The sequence below is a fragment of the Gracilinanus agilis genome, chromosome 3 (assembly GCF_016433145.1).
Source record: "Gracilinanus agilis isolate LMUSP501 chromosome 3, AgileGrace, whole genome shotgun sequence".
NCBI classification, from domain to species: domain Eukaryota; kingdom Metazoa; phylum Chordata; class Mammalia; order Didelphimorphia; family Didelphidae; genus Gracilinanus; species Gracilinanus agilis.
Genome location: NC_058132.1, coordinates 149739758 through 149766533, shown reverse-complemented (window position 1 = coordinate 149766533; position 26776 = coordinate 149739758). Strand labels below are relative to the sequence as shown.

Below are 26776 nucleotides of genomic sequence, written 5' to 3'. Positions count from 1 at the left end.
AGAGCTAGGCAATGGGGGTTAAGTGACTTGCCCAGGGTCACACAGCTAGGAAGTGTCTGAGGCCAGATTTGAACCTAGGACCTCCAGTCTCTAGGCCTGACTCTCAATCCACTGAGCTACCCAGCTGCCCCAACATTCCCTTTTTTAAAAAATGAAAACTAATTGATATGGGATATTCTGTACTTACTCTCTCCCAACTCTCTTACAGGAAAAAGGGAAGAATATTTTATATCATCTCTTCTCCAGGAACTATATTGATGACTATATTTAATCTTGAGTTCATTTTCTGGTGTTTTTATTTTCATTCATATAATTTTATATATAGATATATTCATATACATAATAGCTAGCTTTTGTAGTACTTAAAGGTTTGTAAAGCACTTTATCATGAACAATTCATTTGGGTTGCTTATTGAAATTGTTTTTCATTGAACTTACTTTTTGCTTTGATGAAGAACCACAAGTGGTAAACTTAATTGATGTCTACCGTCTCTTATAGAAACTAATAGAAAACACTCTTAAGGGAGGAAAGGCATATCCAGGTTTAGAGATGGTCATATCTTTCGTCGATCTAATTTTATTTCCTTTTGCATTATTTCAACTTGAGTTTCTCACTAAACCCTGGAACATGGAAACAGAAAATGACATCTCTCAGTGGATGAGCATATGAAATAATGATAGACTTATTAAATGGAATCTTTAATTCCATTTAATTGAAGCACTTCAGTGCTTCAAAGATTTATAATTTCTCAGATAAGGGTGCTTCCTCCGCAAACTCTTATTGTTTTATTATTATTATATAAAATTTAATGGTTTGTCTAAAATATATGAAGATTATAAATAATAGTGGTGGTTGCCAATTCAAAGTATTATAGCTCAAAGTTGAAATAACTTTAATAGCTTTTATTTACAAGAGGTGTAAAGAGTGAAAGAAGAGAAATACAAAAAGGTAGAAAAAACATTAGCCTATCTAACTAAATATTGCTCTGGTGCTGGACTCAGCTAGGACTTGTTGACATTCAACAGGAATTAAACTCTTTACAGAAGACAGGAAGGGAAAGCCAGCTATCCACTTACCCCAAGTTCCCTCCAGGAAGCAGGAGGTGATTCTTGAGGCCAACTTTCTTCCTTGAGCCAATCTTCTTGAAGCTGACTTCACTTCCCTCTTGAAGTCCAACTCCTTGAAGCTGACCTCCTTGGAGTCGACTTCCTTCCCTAGCCCCAGAAATTCAGGGCCTTTAATAGTGGGTTCTTGTCTCTTCCCCTTTTCACAGGGAGCAATCACAGCTTCCACATTGTCTAGCACTGCCCAGGGGGATAGTGTTTGTGGGAACCAGTTCTTACCTTCTGAAGAACTGAATATTCATCAAAAGGGTTCACAGATTCCTGGCTGATTGAGTTTCTGAGGGTGTGAATTCTCTAAGTCTAAGTTTTTTCTTTAGAGAAACAAGTAAAAAATGTTACAGAATTCTTAGTCTGACTCTGGTGTTTATAGTTGGAAAAGCACATTATGTACATCATCTTATTTGAACCTTAATACTATGAAGTGGGCACTCCAATAGATCTGATATTTCATTGATTCAGGAGTTCTTTTCAGTAAAAGATCCCAGCCCTAGCCCTGCCTGCCTTTTGTCTATGTATCCTCCCTTTATCTCCTCACATAGAATCTAGCCAGTGTTAGGAGCTTTCCACCTACTCTTAACTGCTGAAGAGGTGCTGATCATCTCATCTTCATCTAAGGAAGAATAAATGGGATTCAAAGAGGCCAAGTGATCTCTATGGTCAGAAAGTTATATCCAGTGGAATTTGAACCCAAGTCTTGCTACCCTTAGGTCCATTATTTTAGGTACATTTAGCATGTTAAAAGAGTCACATTTAAATGAAGAAGCTACATTTTAAATTGAAGGTTAGATGGAAGCCATATTTCTATTCAGTTAATATGGAAAAATGAAACTTGCTAAGTGAATGGGATGGAGTTAGATTTGGCATGTGATTTTCCCAACAAATTGCTTAAGTGAATTAATTATTACACAAAATACTTATTTTAATAATGAAATCTGCATCATTAGGAAAAATTTTTGACAGAAACTTGAGAAATTAACATTTTAAATCATGCAGTGAAAAATTGGGAGCATGACTCTAGTAAACACAGAGCTGTTAAATTTTTTTTTTTAGAAATGTTAAATATTGATGAGAAAGATCTTCAGGATTTCAAGGCTCTGTGATTTATATAGTATCTGTGATTTAGTTTGGATGCTCCTACCCGATACAAATAAGTCTTAGAGTATCTGCCTCAAAAATTAATCAACTTGCAGCCAGCCTGGAAATTAATTATTCTTGAATATAGATAGACCAGTCCTCAAAATGACATGTCATTTTGTCTTGTCCCATTCTCAAAATCTTTCCAATTTGGGATGACTCAGTAGAGCTTATGCTCTGCTTTTAAGCCAAGGTATCACAGTCCTGTTTTGACAGAAAAGAGAGTGTAACATAACTTTGGTTATAAAGCTGCCAGTCAAATAAAACCTACAGCAGCCAGTCCTCAGAGCTCCATTCTCCTCCAGAGAAAATGGAAGGATAGGCTATGTGCATAGAAGAGATATCTGTCCTATAGTAGGGGAGGAAAGGTAACTGCTGCTTATATAAAATGGAAAGCATGAAAATAGGAAAACTGCTCATGTGGTGCCAGTCTGCCTGCTTGGCTTATAATGAGTGCTATGTAAATTTTAGTTACTATAATTATTATTATTTTTGTGATTTTCATCTAGCTCTAAGTAAACATTCACCATTCAAACTTAAAAAGGGCATTGGGAAAGAAGCAGTTCATTTTGGAATTGACAGGTAATCAGAACTAATATTTTTATGTGATCGCAGACATTTCCTAGCTTTGTGACCCCGGACAAGTCACTTAATCCCCATTGCCTAGCCCTTATTGCTTTTCTGCCTTGGAACCAATACATAGTATTTGATACTAAGACAGAAGGTAAGGGTTTTTAAAAAAATGTAGCAGTCATTCATACTTGTTAGTGAAAATGTTAGGTTTATATTATAATTTCCCTTTTCTTCTTTCTAGAAATGCCTTGTCTTGCGGAATATAATGATGGTTTATGGTATCGAGCAAAAATTCTTTCCATTAAAGAATTTGATCCCCTTGCTATACTGGTACAATTTGTTGACTATGGATCAACTGAAAAATTGCCAACAAGCAGGTGAATTCAATATAATTAAGTGTAGCAATGATTTGTTAAGTGTATTATTTTCTTTCCTTTCTCTAAGAATGTCTTTTGAGTTAAGAATTCTTTTCAATTTTTAAAAAACTATTGTTACATGCTGTTATGTTTTAATAAGTTTCTTCTGTTTCAGATTGCGTCAGATTCCAATCCACCTTATGAAATATCCTGCCCGGGCTGTAAAAGTCCTTTTGGCTGGATTTAAACCTCCATTAAAAGATTCAGAAAAGACAAGAATTCCATATTGCCCCAAGTGGAGTATGGAAGCCATGTGGGCTATGATAGACTGTCTTCAAGGAAAACAGCTTTATGCTTCCTCCTTGGTAAATTTTTATTGTAATTAGCAGGAATACTTAGTGTTCAGAACTTTAATGCTAATTTGACATCACTGAATAATCTTATCTTGGTTGCCTATTCATAATTATATAGTACAAAGGTTATCCAACTCTTCTGATTTGGAATCAGGTTTAAATGTAACTGGGAAATATTTAATAAAATAAATAAAAATATAATACAATATAATGTTCTTTTCTGGCTTTCTGAGTCAATATGCAGGCCACAGAAATCATATTGAATTTGATACCACTAATGTAGCACATGAAGCTATATTGTATTGATATAGACTTAATTTTAAGGTTTATTAGAAATCATGTAAATAATTAAAAATGAATTCCAATATTGTTTAGTGATTCAGCTTAGAATTCATTTTTAAGTATTACCGTCTGCATTCATTTTGAATTTTTGTTAAGAGCAGAAACTATCAGAAACCCCAAATGATGAGAATAATCTGAATGCTTTGTTAAAGTAAATGCCCATAATTCCTTTGTGTCATAAAATTTAGTAGATATGGCAAGAGGAAAAGGGTTTATTTCAAACCTGGTATTGTTATATACAGCTGTTTGTTTCAACTATGTATTTGAGAATTATGATGAGAACATTAAGATGAGAACATTATAATGTTCTTTGTAGTACATAATAGGCTATTTAAAGACAGACCTCTCCTAAGATAATTTAAATCAGGTTATCTGGATATAAATACATCTGAATACATTTATACATGTACATTGATATGCATATGTAGATATTCAGATATGTATGTATATCTCTATATATTTAAACATATGTAGAGATTATTATATAAGGTAGCATTTGTAACATGCATATAGAATGTTGATATCAGAAGCCTGTGTGATATTTGGCTTGAGCGTTTAAAGAATGGAAGTTGGTAGAATGGGTTCTTGAGGCTGCAGTACATGTAGGGAAAAGCCATAAGTAGAATAAAGTGGTGGGGGAGGGAACAGATGAACTTATTTGACAAACTATGCTTTTGTTCTAGACTCAGTCACCAGAATATATAGTGACTTTATATGAAGATGAACAATATCCAGTTCATATGTCGTTGATAGAAATGGGACTTGCAGATTTAGATGAATGATGTAAGTATACATAATGCTTGCTTAGCATTTCTAACTAGCACAACTTATGATTAGTAACAGACATCAATGCCATATGGATAAGGGAGCTCAGTTAAAAAAAAAAAACAACAAAAACCTCCCCTAAATGAGGCATGCTCCAGCTCCTGGATCTCTTTCCCTTTATCTTATGAAAGGTAGCAGCACCAGTACCGAAGAGTTCCCATGTCTCTAGATACCTTTTCTTAGACTATTTCCAACCATTACAGAACCAGCAGAGGCATGGACCAATAGCTTTCAGCTGCTATTTAAGGTAGTCTCTGTCCCTACACAAGGACTTAATTAGAATCATACTGGTAATGATATGGGAGAAATGTGAAGATGTGAAAATATATTATGTCCATGTAGGTAATCAGCTTGTCCAATTGAATTTGTGTATAAATCAAGAATGTGGCCTCAGATACTTCCCAGATGTGTGACCCTGGGCAAGTCACTTAACCCTCATGGTCTAGTCCTTACCACTTTTCTGCCTTGGAGCCAATACACAGTATTGATTCTAAGATGGAAGCTAAGGGTTTAAAAAAATAGTATTAGAACAGGAAAGAATATTACCCTCCACAATTTCACCAATTAGCAATTGGGCCCATAAAGGTTAAAACTTGTCTGTGCTCACATTCAATTAGTTTCAGAGATTTGATTTGAAAGTAGGGTTTCAAAGTTTCTTCCATTTTGCAAGCTCTTGGATGAGTCTGAGCATCTAAGAAAATACGAAGTTGTATGTACACGTACATTAAAGTCTAATCGGATTGAATATTTAAAACAGTTCAGAAGTGTTAGGCTGAATCATTTTGTACTATCTTTGAAAAAAACTGAATGTTAAAAAGATGATGTTCAGCTTTTAAAAGTAAAAGCTAATTTCAATCATCTAATCTACAAGACTTTATTTAAGTGCTTAGGGAATCTTTTTAATTTTTTTGGTAGTCATATATAAAGGCCTAAATCAAGAAACTTCCACAAATCTAGGCTTTACAGTGTAGATGTACAATTACACCAAAGCTTTTGTTTTGCAGGTGTATTCAATATCATGCTGAGCACATATGGCAGCCCAGAAGAAACATTTTAGTTCTATTTACAGCAGTTTAGGCTTATTTTTGTTAGTTTTTCAACATGATAATTTTCATATACTGTCTTTTGTTGAATTGTTAGGAATTTCTTTTTAAAATTACTAAAGAATATGCTAAATAAATGTTTGTTTGGATTCTTTGTTTATAAGCTTTCCTAGTTTATTTTGCTATCTGTTTTTATTTCAATATGACATGAAATATATTATGTTGGAAGAACTTCTGGTGGTTGGGTATGATAGACTCTTTAAACTATGTAAATAAATTTAATAGTAACTCAGGTTTCAGGAACTTTCTGAAATGATTATAATTAGGTTAGTTAAATCATACATAGTACTTGGTAATCAGATGCTAGCCATACATTGATTAGGAAAATAAAAGTGGAACTTTTTATTCATGCTTTCCTGAATCAATCAAAACACATGCAGCTAAGTGGGATAACTATTGCAATAACTTAAGATATTCATATGGTGGATAAATGATGTTATGAGAAATTCATTAACTCCTGGGTCAAACTATTCTATTTTAGGATTGTGCTCTCTACTATGATCTATTTTGAACTGAAATCTACCCCATTGGTCCTGCCCCATACCCCTACACCTGCCAACCAACCATCAGCCTCACCCTTAAAAAACTCTTCAGACTTTTACCTATTTATCTTAATCTTACTAAAGACATAGTGTGTGGGTCCCTTCACCAAAAGATTGTCCTCTGGAAATGCAGGGTATAAATAAAATAGAATAAAGAACAAAATCCTAGAATACTCTGCTAGAGCCAGGTTCCTTCAGCACAGAATTGCTTTGAACCCTGGGAGTCACATTAACCTCTCAGTGCTCTTGGAAATGTCCTTCCCAAGACTAGTTTGTAGGCAAGGTGCCAGCCTGCCTAGGCTATAGGGGCAGTGGCTTCACCTGGAAGAGACCTATCCCTAACCTACAGCATTTAGGGCTCCGGATAGCCCTGATTCTCAGGCTCCCCAGTTTAAATTCTTAAACTACAGGCCTTGACTTTTCCTTTTTCTGATGTCACTGAAAGTGGTTCCCCTAAAGCAGTGATGGGCAAACTTTTTAAAGAGGGGGCCAAAGGAAAGGAAATGCTCATCTTTCAGTCTGTTTCTAAGGCAACTCTTTCAAAGTTTCATTGTATTGTATCCTACTCATTGTATTCGTCAGATTAGGAATGGTGTCAAACAGCTAGATAGAACATTTAAGGGGTTTTATGTGGCCTGAGGGCTGTAGTTTGCCCATCACTGCTCTAAAGTGATGCAGTAGAAATCTAGTTCAACAAACATTTTAAGTGCCTCCTAAGTGAAGGACATTGGAGTAGGCATATGAGAACAAAGATGAAAATCAGGGAACTTGTTCTACTGGAGAGTACAACATGTAAACAGATGTAAATATAATTTGAGAATTGAGAATGCTAGTAAAATCAAATTGTAGAATTTCCATTTAGGATAAAAAAAGTCAATTAAATTTTATATTCTACTAGCTGGTTTAATTTCCTTTTTTAAAAATATTTTTTCATGTTTACATGATTCATTTTATTTCCCCTCTTCTTCCCTCCCTATCCCAGAACCAAAAAGCAATTACATTGGGTTAGACAAATATTATCACTTGTACCTATTTCCATATTATTCATTTTTACAATAGAGCAATCTTTTAAAAACAAAACCCCAAATCATATACCCATATAAACAAATGATGTTGTATGTTTTTCTTTTGAGTTTCTACTCCCACAGTTCTTTCTCTGGATGTGGATAGCATTCTTTCTCTTAAGTCCCTCTGGATTGTCCTGGATCATTGCATTGCTACTAGTAGAGAAGTCCATTACAGTGGATCTTTCCACAGTGTTTCACTTTCTGTGTATAATGTCCTTTTGATTTCTGCTCATTTCACTCTGCATCGGTTCATGGAGTTTCTTCTAGTTCATATAGAAATCCTCTAGATCATCATTCCTTACAGCACAATAGTATTCCATCGCCATCATATACCACAATTTGTTCAGCCATTCCCCAATCAAGGAACAACCCCTCATTTTCCAATTTTTTGCCACTACAAAGAGTGTGGCTATGAATATTTTTGTACAGCCCTTTTTTATTATCTCCTTGGGGTACAAGCCTAGTAGTGGTATTGCTGGATCAAAGGGCAGGCATTCTTTTTAAAGCCTTTTGTGCATAATTCATAATTGCCTTCACAACTCCACCAGCAGTGTATGTGTCCCAATTTTGCCATATCCCCTCCAACATTTATTATTATCCTTTCCTGTCATGTTGGCCGATCTGCTAGGTCCTCAGAGTCGTTTTGATTTGCATTTCTCTACACAGAAGATATTTAGAACATTTTCTCATGTGATTATTGATAGTTTTGATTTCTTTGTCTGAAAACTGTCTATTCATGTCTGGCTAGATTTCGTGGGCATTAAAGTCAAATGACTTAAGTTCCTTATAATTTTGAGAAATTACACCTTTGTCAGAGATTTTTGTTATAAATTTTTTTCCTCAGTTTGTTGCTTCCTTCTAATTTTGGTTGCTGAAGTGACTTGCCCAGGGTCACACAGCTGAGAAGTGTCTGAGGCCACATTTGAACCTAGAACCTCCTGTCTCTGGACCTGGCTCTCAATCCACTAAGCCACCCAGCTGCCCCCACTTGCTGATGCTTTTAAATAAATACTGCTTATTTTGAGGAAAGGCCCTTTTATTCCTATACTTGCTAGTGTTTCAATAGGAATGGGTGTTGTATTTTGTCAAAGGCTTTTTCTGCATCTAATTGAGATAATCATGTGATTTCTGTAAGTTTGGTTGTTGATATGGTGAATTATGCAGATAGTTTTCTCAGTATTAAACTGTCCTTGCATTCCTGGTATAAATCCCACCTGTTCATAGTGAATAATTCTTACAATGACTTGCTATAGTCTCTTTGTTAGTATTTTATTCAAGATTTTTGCATCTGTGTTCATTGAGGAGATTGATTGGTCTATAGTTTTCTTTCTCTATTTTTGGTCTTCCAGGCTTGGGAATCAGATTCTTTCTTTGCTTATTTTGTCAAATAGTTGGGATTCATTGTTCTTTAAATATTTGATAGAATTCACTTGTGAATCCTTCTGGCCTTTAGAGAGTTCCTTGAAAGCTTGTCCAATTTATTTTTCTGATATGGGATTATTTAAGTATTCTGTTTCTTCTTCTGTTAATTCTGTATTTGTAAATATTCATCCATTTCACTAGATTGTCATGTAATTGGATGAAATAGCTCTTAATAATTGCCTTAATTTCCTCTTTATTAGAGGTGAGACCCCCCCCTTTCATTCATAATACTGTTAATTTGATTCTCTTCTTTTTAAAAATTAGACTAACCAATAGTTTATTTTATTTGTTTTTCAAAATATAGCTGGTTTAATTTTCATGGTAGCATAATTATTCTGCACAATCCTAAGAATATTGCAAAAATATCAGGACAAATGGGACAAACTATAAAACTTAAAACTTTATTTTAAATATCTGAAAACATCAAAACTTTTCATTTTTATACACTATGTACAGATTAACACACTGCTATAGGATTTACATAAATATACATTAATAAAAAAGAAAAGTTGGAAATTAGTTGCCAAAGCACCACATATCACTTCATGATTAAGAAACAGTTTGCTACAACTTGGTGTCCATCAAAACATTACCATCCTTATCTTTAATTCTTACTCGACCAGATATATACTTTGTTTCTTGGTGGCCATTAGAATATACAGTCTTAATGGTGCCATCTGGATATTCCCGCCTCTTGAACTGGGGAGTATGAAGTTCTCTTTGGCCATTGTTAAATTCTATTATTTTGTTGCCATCTCTGTTTTAAAAAAATTATGGATTTTAGTAATATTTTCCCATTACATAAAGCAACCTCAAACCAATAATATTAGCTACTGATTTTTTTTCTCTATCTTTGTCTTCAGTGGATAGTTCCTCTTAATCTCACTGCCACTTACTACCAGTCAAAATTACTTCTACAATTCTTGCATGCATCTATTTTCACTGTTAACTATAGGTACTTAATAAATTCTATTATTTTAAAAACTGTAGAAAGAATTATGACCCTTTCCATTTTGATCATCTTTGTCCAGACCCCTTTCTTCTGATCTCACAATTCTGATTACTACATGCACCTGTTGGATGTCCTCACAATATTTCTGTATCTAATCCACTAGACTAAGATTTTACAATAGTCCCTAACATTTATCACATCAAACTCTAATCATGCCTGACTGTTAGGCGGTCTTGTTACTATACACCCAAAACTTTCTTCTAGACTAACTTGCCAGTACCTGCCTCCAAGGCTCCCTGCTAATCCATGGTCACTCCCATTTAATATCCAACTAAAATAACAATACTGTCAAACATTCACTGATTAGAATTTATCATTACTTTCTACAGACCCTATAAACAATATAATGCTCAATGCACTATTGATATACAATATTTATTTGAATACTCGAGTATGCTATATATGCAGTTTTTCAGTTAGATTATCAGCTAGCTCTAAATTCTGTTAGAGTAAAGGTGCGCTGTCTACTTGTAATTTACCTAACTAATAAACATTTTTGACACTAGGGACACAGATGTACAAATTTGTTTTAATAGGATAGGAGGGAAATGATGTCGTATGAAAAGCAAAAGTATTTTTTAAACTACTACTGGATTTAAAAGCAAATCTTGGGGCAGCTGAGTGGCTCAATGGAATAAGAGCCAGGCCTAGAGATAGGTGGTCCTAGGTTCAAATCTGGCCTCAGATACTTACTAGCTGTGTGACCCTGGGCAAGTCACTTGACCCCTCATTGCCTAGCCCTCACCACTCTGCTGCCTTGGAACCAATACACAATATTGATTCTAAGACAAAGTAAGGCTTTTTAAAAAAGCAATTCTTACTGTTGTACGCGAACAATGGTACCATCTGGGAAAATTCTTTCTTCTCTCCCATCTTCAAATAAATTTTTAATGGACTGGTCAGGAAATGTAATTTCTTTTCTTCCATCTGGAAAATGCTTTTCTGGTTTTAAAAAATAAATATAGTATGATATGAACCTGAATTCTCATTTTGAATTATTTGGGGAAAAATAGAGGTTAGAGAAGGAATTGGGTGAAAAAAATCACAAATTTCACCTATTTGTCCACTTGAGAAATGTAAAACTTCCAGTCCCTCTGGATAAGTGGTATGAGTAGTCTGGGTAGCTGCATAGTAGTAAATCTATAAAAAGGAGAAAAAACAGCATGTTTGCTCTTAAAGGGGTGTATGTGTATACATATCTAAGTAAATATATCTACATACTCATGACTACAAACACATCTCAGTGTGTATTAAATAAAAAGGAGTAGGAAATTCATTTATGAAAACATACCACTCTTTCATCTGGCATGACTTTTTTGACATCCCCGTTGAAAAAAGTAATAGTGATAGTTTTTCCATCTGAACTCACTTCTTTCCGAGTTCCATTTGGGAACAAGATAACATGGCATCCACTTTTTAAAACCTTTTCAACCTAAAATTATAAAGATAAAGGTGGATTTTATTCCAGTCATAAATAATTATGGAAATATCCTAATCTTTGAATTATTAAATCAAAATAGCAACTGTTCTAAAATTCTCATCATTCTCTGATCATAAGGCCTAGAGCTGAAAAGAACCTTAAAGATATCATCTAATCTCATTTTACAAAATAAATACTGAGTGACTTAGCTATGAGCACAGAGATAGTAAATGGTAATTTGTATATCATATGAACTTAGATCTTCTAATATCAACAGTGTCAGCACTAGACCACAATGATTCAGGTTATTTCTTTTTTCCAGAGCCATTGAAAAGTGTGATGGGTGGACTTTAAAAAAAAAATGGTAATGAGTTCTCAATCACTAAACGTCTTAAGGAATATTGCTGAGAAAATATCTGTTCAAGTACAGGTTGAACCAGATTATTTCTGAGATCTCTTCTAATGTTGAGTAGTTTATGATTCACATTTCCCAACTACTTTTCCTTATTTTCCATTGTAATCTGTGGTCTAATACCCCTAAATAACCAGAGTATAAATAAACCTAGAATCTACTTTGGCCTGTCTTTACCCTGGAAAGCTCAGTGTACCACGTGAGGATGAAGGGCAAAAGGGACATGCTTGGGTTCCCTGGCTAAGATTCAAAATAAATGGCTGCAATGTTCTTAGAGTCTGTGGTTTTCTACTTTATAGTTAGAACTATATACGTATATATTGTTTGTTCACAACCTGGGAAATGATGGATGCCAACTTGAATGAAAGGGGAGGCAGCTGGAAGGCATAGAATGTTTCCAGATACCGTGAGCCAGGGGCAAATGTTGGTTGGCCTGGCAGTATAAATTCCCCTGACAGCCACTTGAAGGAGTTTTTGGCCTTTGGTCTTTGGTCTCTTTAGGTCTTTAGGTCTCTGAATCTTTCTAGTTCTTTAGGTCCCTGGGTGGTGAAGGGAGGCTTGGGAGGTCTATGAAGAAGAGGGTGGGAAGAATTTGAATATTCCCTGAAGACTGTGAGAGCTAGTGCATCACCAAACACAGATAGTGAAAAGCTGAGAGAATAACATCATCAACAGTAGTCTCTATTCCTTGGCTGTGGCCAGGCTGGGCCAGAGGGGTAGTGAAGAATAAAGCTCCAGCTTTTACTAGGTCAATAGCCTCCAGTCTGTTTATCCTTTCCCTGATTATAGATAGTTTATCAAGTACCTTCCTGAGTGGTCTTTCTATCATGACCCTTGGGAAGGGATTCAACGCAGTCAGATTTCAAATGTGATCCAAAGCAAATCAAAGCCCTATAATAATTTATCCAACCTCAGGTTGGACCTGAAAGGGTTACCCATCCACTTAACCTTTCAGGGTCTTCCTTGGACAACTGTTAGAGAAAAGGGGAAATTATAACAACCATCAAAAGGGTGATCAGGGTTGGTGTTCTTCCATCATCTGCAACTAGGGAGAATACATAGATACATTCACATCACTGTATACCTATATCTCCCTAGGCCCTCTTTTCTTTATAACAATATATACACATTATATATATGTATATATATATATATATATATATGGCCATGCCATATTTATTGATTAATACTATTTGAATAGATCTCCAGAAATAATATAGGAAAAAAAAGCTGTGTTGTCATTTCCCCTTTCACTCTTTTTTATACTACTTCTTCATACTTATGCTTTGTTTATCTTCCGACTCTTTCTAGCAATAATAAATTTACATTAATCCTCGTGATCAAAGGTGCAACCCACCTGATAGAGGTAATAGAGTCTAGACACAGACTGAGACATTTTTGTACATGAATGTGAAAATAGATTTTGCTTCTTTATATTATAAGGATTTTGCTTTTTATCCTCCCCCCCAAGTTGGAGGGAGAGGGACAGATTTTGTACATTATAACTTTCCAAAATAAAAGAAATTGCCTTGGTTATGATTCCACACTGCCACTAATCTTCAATAGGAAAATAGAAAGACTTTGAGAAAACTGTAGATGGGCAAAAATGTCCCCATTTTCAAAAAAGGAAAAGCAGATTCTATTACAGACAAGTAAGCTTGCTGTCAATTAAAATCAAAATTCTAGGTTACTATTCTAGGAGAGATGGTTTATGAGTATTCCAAAGCAAAGATCACCAAAATTCAGAATGGATCCACTGAGGACAAACCATGCCCTAAATATCCTTACATCTTTTATTGATAGATTAAGATTCATTAGCAGATTTGATACAGGGTGAATTTTAGTACTTGAACACTGTCTACTGCTGTGAGAATTTAAGTAGTTTTATTAAGAGAAAGTTTCAGCTTAGAGTAAGGTTGTTTGGACTTTGAGACATCCCCTTGTAGTGAGGAGAAAGATAATTTGCTGGGGATCCCTTAAGGATTGGGCATAAGAGGAGCCTGAGAAAGAACTCAGAGCTTCTGGGTCTGGCAGCCTGTGAGACAGAAGTGATTTTGAGCTCTCTCAAGAAATGACAGCTGAAAACTAAGAAGAAGAAATTTAAGATAATTAAGAAGGCTAAAGAAGAAGAAACTTAAGAATTGTATTTAATAGTGAAGTGACTGAAGTTTTTCTTATCTCAGCACTCTTAAGTAAGAGAAGTCCAACTTTTAAGGCCTACTCTCCACAAGACTTGGAGGGCCTGGCTCTTGAACTTTGTCATATTCAAACTCCCAGAGTTTGAATATGACAACTTCTCTTCAAGAGCAAGTAGCTGGTGATACTTTTAGACAGAAAGAAGATTTTACTGTTAGATAAATACTAAAGATAAGAAGAGTATTATTGAAGTTGTTCTCTACAGGAACACTAGGTGGCGCCAGAGAGTGACATCTGTGAAACCTGCCATAGGCAGGGAATCTTGGAGTGAGAGAGAGGTGCTGCATTTTGGTTTGTGAAGATTTGTGAAGATTTATATATATACTTAAGGATAAAGAAGATTTATAAATTAGAGTACAGTAGATAAGACAGAAGTTAATACTATATAGACAGTAAGAGTAGTTTAAGTAAGGCCTGTTTCAGGCAAGAAGTTGTCCTGTGAGGGACAGTTTGGTTGGGTTGATTATTTAGTAAAATATTAGTGCTAGGGTATTAATAGCTCTCTTATTTAGTTTCTATTTCCTATTTTTACTCTCCCTACTCTAAAAGAAAATAAATAGCGTTGTATTAGTCTGCCTCCAGCAAGTTCCCTCCACCGCCTGAATCAGTCTGACCCCTAAAGCTTTATCATTTATCATACCAGTTCAATATACTAATTTACTATTAACTATTATCAAATGCAGTCAGATACTATTATCAATACAGTTCATCAATATTCTTAATAGTTTTAGTATTCATTCTTTAAAACTACTAAGTCATATGGAAATTCTAATCTAGATCAGAGAATAGTAGATTAGAAGCCACCATACAAATAGCATATTGATTTCAGTAAGCCATTTAAAGTTCAGTAAGCTTGTGGAAAAAGGTGGAAAGGGAAAGTGGAACCAGATAACAGAATGGTTGGGTAAATTCACAAACCAGGGATTCTTAACCTAGAGTTTATGAATTTCTTTTAATATTATGATAGCTATTTCAGCACAATTGGTTTTCTTTGTGATCCTCTATATTTTGTAGCTTTTAAAACATTCTGAGAAAAGGCCTAAAAGTTTTTATCCGAAAGAAGTCCACAATACAAAAAAGGTTGAAAACGAATGCCACAGAATTCCATTCAGTTCACTATTATAAGCAGCTTGACAACAAAAAATTCTGTAGGAAATCCACGTGACAAAATCAGGATACAAAGATTGTTAAATGAATGATAAAATTTAGTAGGAAGAAAATGTAAAGTCCTTTATAAGTACAAGGTGGAGTGATCTGGGAAAAATCCAGGAGTTCTCACTGATTTCAAGCTTATTCTGATCCCATTAGGATGGTATACCTATCATTAAAGCTAATGAAATCATTTAGTGTATTAATAGAAGTATACTCCCAAGATAACTAGAACTTCCATTCATTGCTCCTAGTGTTGCTCTCTGGAGCCATGCACAAATACTTCAAAACAGCTACACCATCTCTTTTAGGTCTTTACTTTTTCAGGATAAATAAAATTCCCACTTCTTGATATGATATTAACTCAAGGAACATTGTCATACCAGTTATCTTCCTCTGAACACTAGTTTATTAACGAAAGACCTGGTCATTAATGTTCTGCCCTCTACCAGTCAGACACATTTGGAAAAATGTCTAATCCTAAACACATTTTAAATTAAGTACTTAATAAACTAAAGTATCGGTTCTTAACATTTTTTGTGTAATGGACCCTTTCTCAGAAGAATATTTTTAAATGCATAAAATAAAACACAAAATTATGAGGGGAACCTACTATAATGAAATATAGTTATAAAAGTATCTTTAAAATAAATTCTTGGACCTCAGATTAAAGACTCCTGAACTAGAGGGCATGTAAAATGAGAAAAATGAGAGACCCAGGGATGTTTACAAGGAAGCAAAGAATTAAATATTTGTTATCTGATAGATTTGTATGTTCCATTCAGCACTGAAGTTTGTAAATCATCAATGCCTGCCCTTCCTATGCAGCTCTTGTTTTTATCCTTGCCTATCCTTGTTTGGGTCTACCTAATGTTCTGATATCATCTTTCCTTCATTTTTCCTGATATCAGAGGGATATCAATGGAGCAATCCAGTTGTCCACCTAGTCTTTGTTTATGTGGACCACCATATACAGTTAAAATTATTTTAACAGGCTCATATCCATTGTGTACTTCATTGTTCTCTGTGTGATATTTCATTTTTTTGTCTTAAAAGACTTCTTAAAACGTGGATAGCATATTTGTATTACAGAGAATGCTCATTAGAAAGGCTATGCAATTTATGCAATTTTCCCCATTTCTGCTTTCTTCCTCTAATTCTGGGGCTAAATTCATTATCCATTTCTTCTGTCTTTACCAGGCAGACTAGTAAGACCCAATCCAGCTGCTTTTCTTGTCTTTTTTCTCAGTTTCATTTCTGCCTCCGTAAGCACATCCATGATTTCATTATATTGTCAAAATAAGATAACTTTGCTTTCTTGGTGGGAAAATAAAAAGGCTTGTTACAAAAATCTTTACAGCTTTCATCATCTTTCAATTGTTAGTTCTAGTTTCAACCTTTGATGCCATTGAGATGATTTTGCTTGGCAGAGTCTCTTGTCAAACTTCTTTCACTGATTGCTCTGCTTCTTTCTGCATTATATAGTGAGAATACTCAATCTTCCACCATCCTTCTTAAGACTTTACAAACAAGATAGAGGGATACTAAGTCTAGTGTTGCTGGTTAAGGCATTTGGCATTCATCTGGTATCTTTGTACCTATAGCAGTAAAATATCTATGTGAAACTATTAAAGTTTTGGCCTTCCATTATCAATTTTTCATTGATGTTCAAAAATTGTTTGACTTGGTCAGGACTGAGTCATTTCATTTGCATGATTTTTTTTTCCCCATTGCTATTCTTCTAAAGTTAAACGTAAATTTTAGTCAGCTGTAAACAGATGAATTGGCAATAATGCTCACATTAGAAACAAATCATTTCCTGTCTGTTAAAATAAAAAAATTCTATTTTTTGTGGTTTTGATGATCAACTGTTCATTAGTTGTTCTTCCCTTGAAAAAAGTATTCATGAAATACTAGCATAAGACCATACTCTATTTAAGTCTGACAAAAACACAGAAGTAACAGAAGGGATTTTCTTAAGAGTTGTATATCTTTTCTCTGACTACTGTTTTCCTATCTACTTCTAATCTTTCTCATCTATTCTCCACCTTTGCAATGAAGTCACAAATACATTAAATTTAGATCTTTTTTGGCTTTTGTGGAATTTTTCTGCCATTTCATTATCTGCAAGAGACATTGGTAAATGTACCACAATTCCTTTATGGCAGTCTTTCTGATACTAATAATAAGCATTGCCGTACAAGATAATCAGTTTTTTTAAATGGTATTTCTTATTTGAGTGTCAAATAAAACCAACTGTGCAATCACACCAAGAAAGATCCATAAGTCATTCTTCCATTTAGCTGCAACTTCCCTTTTTTCTGTTTTATTGATGACAAGATTGATGCAATTCAGTTTCTCTAAGAGTTGTACTCAGTTGTTGATCATTTCACATTGAAAAGTACCAACTTCTAAGATCATAGAGGATAGGGACTGTTATATTTTTCTTTGAATTCCTAGGGCCTACCACAGTGCCTGGCACATAATAGATGTTTTTGGTGTTTTTTTTTAAAACCCTTACCTTCCGTGTTGACTCCAAGGCAGAAGCACAGTGGTAAGGGCTAGGCAATGGGGATTAAGTGACTTGCCCAGAGTCACACAGCTGGAAAGTGTCTAAAGCCAGATTTGAACCTAGGACCTCCCATCTCTAGGCCTGGCTCTCAATCCACTGAGCTATCCAGCTGCCCCCATAATAGATGTTTAATAAATGCCTGCTGGCATTTCATCCTCTATCTCCTGTTCCCAACAATACAGAAGCAGAAAGGGGCTACACATTACTGAAGGTCATTTTGTATTTACTTCATGTAGGGCTAGGGACAGAAAATACACAATTAACCATCCTACTGATTTTGAGCTTCTCTATACTTAGCTAAGTTGAGTTTTCAAAAACCAGACTTTCTTGCCAGGTAGAGTAGAACCTGTCATACTATGTATTCAGCTAGCATAGCACGTAAACTCATACTCGGCTAACTCATCTTGGCTTTATGTATGTCTTAAAATATCTTTAAATGTTGTCATATGAAAAGCAAAAGGAGAGTAGACATCATATAAAATTCCAGTGGACAGAATTAGAACAAATACATGAAAGTTCAAGAAGGAGACCTTTGAAACACAGCTCAGGGGCCTTACTGAGTGGCAAACTTCTTATCCTGGAGTTAGAGGAGAAGATATATGATTATTTGGTGGAGATACTATAGAGCATTCCTGTTTTGGATGGAAAACTAGATCTTTAAGGTACCTTTCAACTCCAAGATTATTTGATAAATTGCCCCTCTTAAATTGCAGTCATGCTTTACCATTATCAAGCCTCATGCTTCAGGGTTTTTTTTTTAGAGGAATTGAAAAGCTATAAGTAGCACTTAATTCTGTTTTTTTTTTTCACATACCTTTACCCTCTTAAAATCAATACTGTGTATGGGTTCCAAGGCAGAAGAATGGCTAGTCAATAGGGATTAAGTAACTTGCCCAGAGTCACACAGCTAGGAAGTGTCTGAGATCAGATTTGAACGCAGAACCTCCTGTCTAGGCCTGGCTCTCAATCCAATAAGACACCTAGGTGCCCACACCTAATAATTCTTTATTCTCAGAGGTCAATCTACACCTGCTTTCCTCAAATCTTTGGACAAACTACCACTGACAACTATAGCAATCTGTTACAGAGAAATAACTGAAGTAAATATAGTATAATTCACTCTCATTTTTCTTCAATAGATGGACAGAGATTCAAACTTTTTTTTTTTTATTTTATTTTATTTTATTTTATTTTAAACCCTTGCCTTCCGTCTTGGAGTCAATACTGTGGATTGGCTCCTTGGTGGAAGAGTGGTAAGGGTAGGCAATGGGGGTTAAGTGACTTGCCCAAGGTCACACAGCTGGGAAGTGTCTGAGGTCAGATTTGAACCCAGGACCTCCCGTCTCTAGGCCTGACTCTCAATCCACTGAGCTACCCAGCTGCCCCCAGAGATTCAAACTTTTAAGTAACTTTCATAAAGTCTTACCTTTCCATCAGGATGACTGATTTCTCCATGAATTTCTTCTTCTTGTAGTTTAGAATCAGGAGCAGGGGCTATCAGTGGTTCAAATATTTCACTGGATATGAGCTGAAAAAAAAACAAAACAAAACAAACCAAGGTCTTATCTCTAATCTATAGACTATATAAGCATCATGGAAGGTAAATAGAATAAGCATTTTTAGACAGCATCTAATAATGTGTGTAAAGCACTCTGCTAAGCACTTTGCAAATGTCCTATTTGATCTTCAGAATAACTCTGGGAATGTAGGTACTAATATCTCCATTTTGCAGTTCGGGAAACAGAGACAAACAGACTAAGCTACTTGCCCACTTTAAGTGTCTGTGAGGCCAGATTTGAACTTGGGTTTTATCAAGCCCAAATCACATTAAATTATTATATATTATACTAAGCTTCCAAAAAAACTGAGATAATTTACAGATTAAAAATTATTAGGGGTGCAGCTGGGTGGCTCAGTGGATAAAGAGCCAGACTTAGAGACTGGAGGTCCTAGGTTCAAATCTGGCCTTAGACACTTCCTAGCTATGTGACCCTGGGCAAGTCACTTAACCCCCATTGCCTTGCCCTTACCACTCTTCTGCCTTGGAGCCAATACACAGTATTGACTCCAAGATGGAAGGGTAAGGATTTAAAAAAAAATTATTAGGCTTACTATCTAATGATACATATTCAGTTCTAAGCAACAGAAACAATGAATTAATTATAAAAGGCCGGGTGTCATTGAATGTTCTGGCAGTCTGATGAAGCCTATGGACCCTTTTTCAGAATGTTTTTAGATGTGTAAAATAAATAGGATTATAAAGAAAACCAATTATGTTGAAATATTATTTATCAATGTTTTTTTTTTGTTTTTATTTTTTTAAACCCTTGTACTTCGGTGTATTGTCTCATAGGTGGAAGATTGGTAAGGGTGAGCAATGGGGGTCAAGTGACTTGCCCAGGGTCACACAGCTGGGAAGTGGCTGAGGCCGGGTTTGAACCTAGGACCTCCTGTCTCTAGGCCTGACTCTCACTCCACTGAGCTACCCAGCTGCCCCCTATCAATGTTTTTTTTAAAGGCCAAAGGACCCTGGGTTAAGAACCCCCTCACTTCCTACGGGAAAGATTTAATACTGTAGACATCATGACCATGTCTCTACAAGGAACTAAACACATCTAACCACCTCCACTGAAAAATCCAATTTAACTCTTGAACTATACCTTAAAAAGTACAGTTATGATATGAGCCAAAGCCTGTTAAATAATGAAACTAGAACATTACACAGAAAAGCCATATACCTAAAAGCTTCAGGGAGACATGGATTTCATGTGATACATTACAAAGTAAATATGCCAAGCAAAGGAGACCTACACTGACCTGCTAAGGAATATAATCATCAGCTGGTGGTACAAGGGACAGAGTGCTGGACCTAGGATTAGGAAGACCTGAGCTCAAATCCAGCCTCACACACTTACCCACTGTGTGACCTCGGGCAAGTCCTTAAAATGGAGAAAATAACAATACCAACCTCCCAGAGTTGTTTTGAGGATCAATGAGATAATAAATATAAAGTGCTTAGTGTTTGATGACCCATTGCAACAATTATATAAATGCTTAATCTCTTCTCCCTGCAATTGCTCCATTTTGCTTATGTTAAAATCATTTTCTGGGATAAGATGGATGCTGCCTTGACTGACAGGGATGGCAGTTGAGAATGTTCCCAAGTGCCGTGAGCCAGGGGCAAAAGTCAGTTGGCTCCACCCTATAAATACTCCGTAGGAACAACAGTTGGGGGGCTAAGAGCTGAGAGCAAGAACTGGGACAGAGGGAGGTGAAGGGTGTAAGAGGGTGGTCAGGTCAGAATTAGTGAGAGGATGAAGACCTCCAGCTTCTACCAGCCTAGCAATCTCCAGACTTGATCAACAATTAGCTTAGTAGCCAGACAATAGCAATAGAGTTCCCAGATCCTCAAACCTATTACCTTGTTTTCCTTTCCCCATTAAGAGTTAATACAGTGATTTATCAACAAGTACCTTTCCTGAGTGGTTATTCTACTAAAGCCCTTGGGAAAGGGAGAATCAAATACGCAGTAAGATAACCATTTCCAATAGCTAATAGCCTATTAACAACTAATCCAACCTCAGATTAGGCCTAGTGAGGTTAACCATCTACCTAATCAAGGGTCCCAACCTGAGCAACTTAGAAGGAAGCCACTGACAGGGTTAACCAACTGAGCCTGTCAGGAGAAGAGGGATAAATTACATCCATAGCAATTGTGAGGGAGTGGGGTTCATCCCTCACCAACTATAACCGGCTTAGGCCTTGGGCACCTGATCCCTCCTCCATTCATACTATCTCTAAGATCTATACACCATCCATCCTCTAATATCTAGAAGGAAGATCTACAGAGATATACAAAGATATTATTACTAGGGTCAAGCCTATTCATTTCCCAATCCTCCTGGAATTGTAAAAAGTTTTCTTCTCCATTTGACTGTGAGCTCCATAAGGGCAGGGCATGTCTTTTGTCTTTCTTTGTATTCTTTGTATTTCACACAGCACAATAGTGTTACTTAATATTTATTGAATCCAGATCCTAGTGGAGTACAGTGCCTGGCACACTGTGTTCCTATCTACCCTGAAGTCCTGCCATTCTTCTAAGAGACTTCATCATATCTTCTGATGTTCCCTTAAAATACTCGTAACTCCCTAGTCCTTCAAAATGGTCAGCTCCCTAACCCAATTCTACCACTCTATCCCACCTGCACAAAGAGATGGTCACGTGTTCATTCTTCCTATCATCCATCAATGTTCTATTTCTACATTGGTGAACTCTGAAATCCCTTTATCAGAATTTTTTATCATTCCATCTTTCCAGTCATATCTTGCAAAACCTCAACCTTGAATTGCACTCTCCTTCTGCCTTCTTTGCTACTTACTATCTACACACTCCTGAATAGAGCTGGAAGAAGTCAAAAAACCACTATGCAGCTGACTGGGTCCACTACTAATTTATGTTCTTTATTTTCAATGGTTCCTTCAGAGCAGCAAGGCAATCATTCTAGCTGTTCTAAACCTCATTTCTCCTTAATCTTCCCATAAGTACACCCTTCTCCATACCTTTTCAGGAGACAATCTTGCCTCATATATATTCCTTTGAAAAAACAGCCATTCTCTATTACCTCAAAAATCTCTTTGGCATTTAAGGTTCTGTATAACCTGAAATCCCCACCCCTCTTCTTAACTTTCCAATGTTTTCACATTTTGCTTTCTCCACTTCTATTCCCACATTCTACAGTTTGGTGATTCTAGCTTACCTGATGTTCCTAAAATATGGCACTCTATCTCCCATCTCTGTCCTTTACACAGAGTTATCCCCTTACTTGGAATGTTCTCCCTCATCTCTACTTCTTGATTTCCCTGGCTTCTTTCAAGATTTAGCTCAAAGGTCACCTTCTTAAGGGAGTCACATTAAGTCACTTAAGCCTTTCTCTCTAAAGTTACCATCATGTTGCTCTTACACACTTATTGTGTATGTAGGCATTTATTCCTTCCCCATTAGCATGTAAGCTCCTTAAATTTCCTTAAGAATTTATTTCTTGGGGTGGCTAGTGGCACAGTGGATAGAGTACCAGGCTTCCAGTCAGGAGGTCCTGAGTTCAAATTTGACCTCAGATACTTCCTAGCTGTGAGACCTTAGACAAGTCACTTAAGAGTTGTTACTATGACAGAAGAGTCTCCCACCCTACCCCCCACACAAAAAAAATACTTATTTCTTCCCCATTAGTAAGTTCCTTAAAGCCAGGAACCATTTTTTGTATTTTTGCCTTGCTTTGCCTTAGTACTTAGAACACAGTAAGAACCCCCCAAAATGCTTGATTGATTAAAACTAATTTTTAAAAAGCTTTAGAAAAACCTTTTTTTCACTTGTCTAACTAATCACTTATCTATTTAGCTACTTTTTTTTCAAGGCAGGTAAGTAAGGAGTTAATTCTAACACCAATTAATGTATATTTACAAGCATTAAAATATTAAGCTACTACAAAATTCACCTGTCCTTTATCTGAATTACTTAGATCATGAACTGGTGCTGACTTTGGTCTCCGAGGCAGATTTCCTGTTTTTAACAAACAAACAAAAAAAAGTTACATTAAAAATAAAGTTAGTAACATTAAAATGTCTTCTTTCAATTAAAATATGCTCATATCAGATCCATGCATTTATTTTTTTTAATCTTAAAACTATATTTACTTTTTCAGTAGTAAGCATGTTGTCTTACACATTTTTTAAACTTTGGCATCTGAAATAGGATCATAGATCGAATTTAATCCCCTCATTTTAAGATAAAGAAACTGAGGCCCTGGAGAGGTAACCAACAACAAACAATATTTATATAGTTCAAGTGTGTGATTTTTAGTTTTGGGAACATCTTACTGAAACAGCTAATTTAGAGAATTAGCAAAAATTCCTTCTTACCTTTGTATATAGCACAGAATAAGTTATTTATATATAATAAATATATAGCACATATATATCACACATATAGCACACACATACTGAAGACATCAAAACTACTTGGAAAATAGTGGTCCCATAACACACTTGTTTCAACTGAGACACATAATCCTGCTTAAATAGTAACCAGAGCAGAATAGTGGAATTAGCCACAATTCAGGTTCACACAGTGTCTAAACCAGGTCTTAAGTACAGACTTTCTGATAAAAACCTATCCCACACACTGCCTCTTTATGGCTGTTTGGTTTTGCCTACCATGAGCTTCCACATGAATTAAGCACCACCATTCTGTTTTTATGTCTTTGTAGTTTCCCCATCAACAGATTCAAAGAACTATCACATTACTAAAAAGTTGGCTTCTTAAAGATCTGACTCAATCAGGCATCACTGATTGTGTGTATTCAATCAGATGATTATATTGACATAATGAAAACTAAGTGTTTATATCCTCAGTCAGGTTGAGGAAAATAGGGGATGTTTGTTTTACTCATTTTTTTTTGTACCCATGTCTGCTTTTGGGATAATTGGGTAAGATTAAGATGATTCAGAAAACAATGGGGTAAATAAAGTGTTAAAACAAACCTAGTTCAAGCACCAAATCCCAAAGAGGAAAAACAAGATGGTAACTATATCGAAGGATGTCCTTGCACAGTGAGTTATGTTAACAATTTGTTAAAAAAAAACACAGTTCCATACTCCCAGCAAAATTATGAAGCTATTTACCAAGAGAATAAAACAATTTTTAAAATGAAGTTGTAAATTCTCTAAGCAAAAAAAATCTTAAGTAAAAAGTAACAGTTTCCCAAAAGAATAGCTTATGTAAGGTGGAAGATGAAAATGTTCTTGAAATTCTTTTTCTAAATAGTTAAATCAGTATTATGTTATTTGGTACCACTTCCAATAAGCAATATGAAACCATTTCAAAAGATTTTGCAAAAACCGATAGCATTGAAGATGGCGGCTGAGTAAGGAGCAACTGCTCGATCTCTCCTAACCGAAGCATATAGGACTCCTCAAGGGGACATAAAAACAAATCCAGATGAACGAAGGGACCCCACAACAAGGCACAGCATTGAAGGTACGTGGAATCAGGGCATTTCCACGCTATAAAGGGGTGAAACAGCTCTCACTAAAACGTGAGAGGAAGAAGCCCCTCCCCCACCCCCCACACCACTCACAGAGCCAAGGCCAACCCACAAGAGTTAAAGCAGATTTGGGGCACCCATTAAGTCACTGGCAGCTCCAGGGCTTGTTCCTGAGAGCAGCAAGACTTAGGACCCCAAGAGGCTAAAGAACACACACGGACTTTCCTGAGCACCTGCGCGGGTGAAGGCATTGCCCTAGGCACGGACAAGGATCTAGAGTGCAGGCTTGGACCTCCAGTGGGGACCCTGTGTATAAGGGAGCGCTGCTGTGGAAGCAGCCCCAGAGACTGCTGAAAGAGCCTCGGGCAGAGGGGCAGACTGGGGACAACCAGGAGGCTCGACCCCGAGAACAAGACCTGAGACCTCGGGAGCCTAGAAAGCGCAGACAGACCCTGAGTGTGAGGACAAAGCTGAGAAGGCGCTGGGCTAACAACAATGGCAAGCCAAAATCTGGGAACCCCAGAAGAGAAAGATTATCAAGAAGAACTCTGTAACACTCGACAACTTTTACACAGAGAAAATCCAGACAACAGAGGAGAACAAAAAAGAAATCATATCCAAACCCTAATGAAAACTGGTCACAAGCTATTGAAGAGTTCAAATCAGCGATGATGAGAAAGATGGAAGAGATCTGGCAAGAAAATAACAGTTTAAAAGGCAGAATTTCACAATTGGAAAGTGAGGCTTAGAAATCAAATGAACTGATAAGCAAATTGAACACCAGAAATGACCAGATTGAAAAGGAAAACCAAAAGATAATAGCCAAAAACCAGTCCCTAAAGGCTAGAATTGAGCAATTAGAAGCCAATGATCTCTCAAGACAGCAAGAACAAATAAAACAAAGTCAAAAGACTGATAAAATAGAAGGAAACATGAAATAGCTCAATGAGAAAGTGACAGACCAAGAAAACCGGTCTAGAAGAGACAATTTGAGAATCATTGGTCTTCCAGAAAAAAAGCAGAAATTAATAGAAACTTGGACTCCATATTAAAAGAAATTATTCAACAAAATTGCCCTGAAGTTTTACAAGAGGGCAATATAGACATTGAAAGGATCCATAGATCATTCTCTACACTAGACCCAGAAAGGACAACACCCAGGAATATAATAGCCAAATTCAGGAGTTTCCAAGTAAAAGAAAAAAAATCTTACAAGAATCCAGAAAGAGACAATTCAAATATCAAGGAGCACCAATCAGGATCACACAGGATCTGGCAGCCTCCACGCTAAAAGACCGCAAGGCTTGGAATATAATATTCAGAAAGGCAAGAGAGCTGGGCCTTCAACCATGGATCAACTACCCATCAAAACTGACTATATACTTCCAGGGGAAAGTATGGGCATTCAACAAAATTGAAGATTTCCAAGTATTTGCACAAAAGAGACCAGGAATGGAAAGTTTGATATCCAACCACAAAAATCGAGAGAAACATGAAAAGGTAAATAAGAAACAGAGGGAAAAGAAACTCATAATTTTTTAAATTTGCCTCTTTAACGGCTTCAATAAGATATAACTATCTGTATTCCTATGTGGAGAAATGCTATGTATAATTCTCTGTAGTGAACTCAATTCACTATTATAGTATTCACTATTATAGCAATCAGAAGAATAATTCATAGGGAGAGGGTAGAATACTAAATGGTCTAAGATGACATGGGGGGCGGGAAAGAGCGGGGTGAATAGTAGGGGACACCAAGAGAAACTTGAGTGAAAAAGAAAAACAGGATATTCTAATACACACAAAGAGGGCATGGGAAGAGGAGGGGACAAATACTAGTATAAGAAGGAGAGGAAAAGAGTATTAAGAGGTAATATTTAAACCTTACTCTCAGTGTAATCAACCGGGAGACGGAAGAATAGCTACATTATCCATTGGGATAAAAAACTCTATCTAACCCTACTGAGAAAGTCAGAAGGGATAAACCAAGGGGAGCAGGGGAATGGGGAGGTCAAAAAAGGGAGGGGAGAAGAAGGGGGAGGGAATTCATTAAGCCTTTAAAAATAAAAAGAGGGGAATAACAAGGGAGGGGGTAGAAAGGGAAGTTAATCAAGGGAGGGGATAAGGGATACC

General features: G+C 36.2%; 2 protein-coding genes across 2 annotated transcripts in view; one reads left to right on the top strand and one right to left on the bottom strand.

Moving 5' to 3' along the window:
• The window catches only part of RNF17 (ring finger protein 17), a 125354-nt gene extending 120689 nt beyond the window's left edge, over positions 1-4665 (top strand). The window contains exons 34-36 of the mRNA XM_044668311.1: positions 3074-3209; positions 3364-3553; positions 4567-4665. Of these exons, the coding sequence (XP_044524246.1) occupies positions 3074-3209; positions 3364-3553; positions 4567-4665 (425 nt within the window). The remainder of the gene's footprint in view (positions 1-3073; positions 3210-3363; positions 3554-4566) is intronic.
• A 4627-nt stretch (positions 4666-9292) lies between these two features.
• Positions 9293-26776, bottom strand: part of CENPJ (centromere protein J) — a 51378-nt gene continuing 33894 nt past the window's right edge. The window contains exons 11-16 of the mRNA XM_044666147.1: positions 23096-23160; positions 19030-19131; positions 11146-11286; positions 10910-10994; positions 10676-10796; positions 9293-9599 (exon numbers count right to left, since the gene is read on the bottom strand). Coding sequence (XP_044522082.1) covers positions 9407-9599; positions 10676-10796; positions 10910-10994; positions 11146-11286; positions 19030-19131; positions 23096-23160 — 707 coding nt within the window. The 3' untranslated portion in view covers positions 9293-9406. The remainder of the gene's footprint in view (positions 9600-10675; positions 10797-10909; positions 10995-11145; positions 11287-19029; positions 19132-23095; positions 23161-26776) is intronic.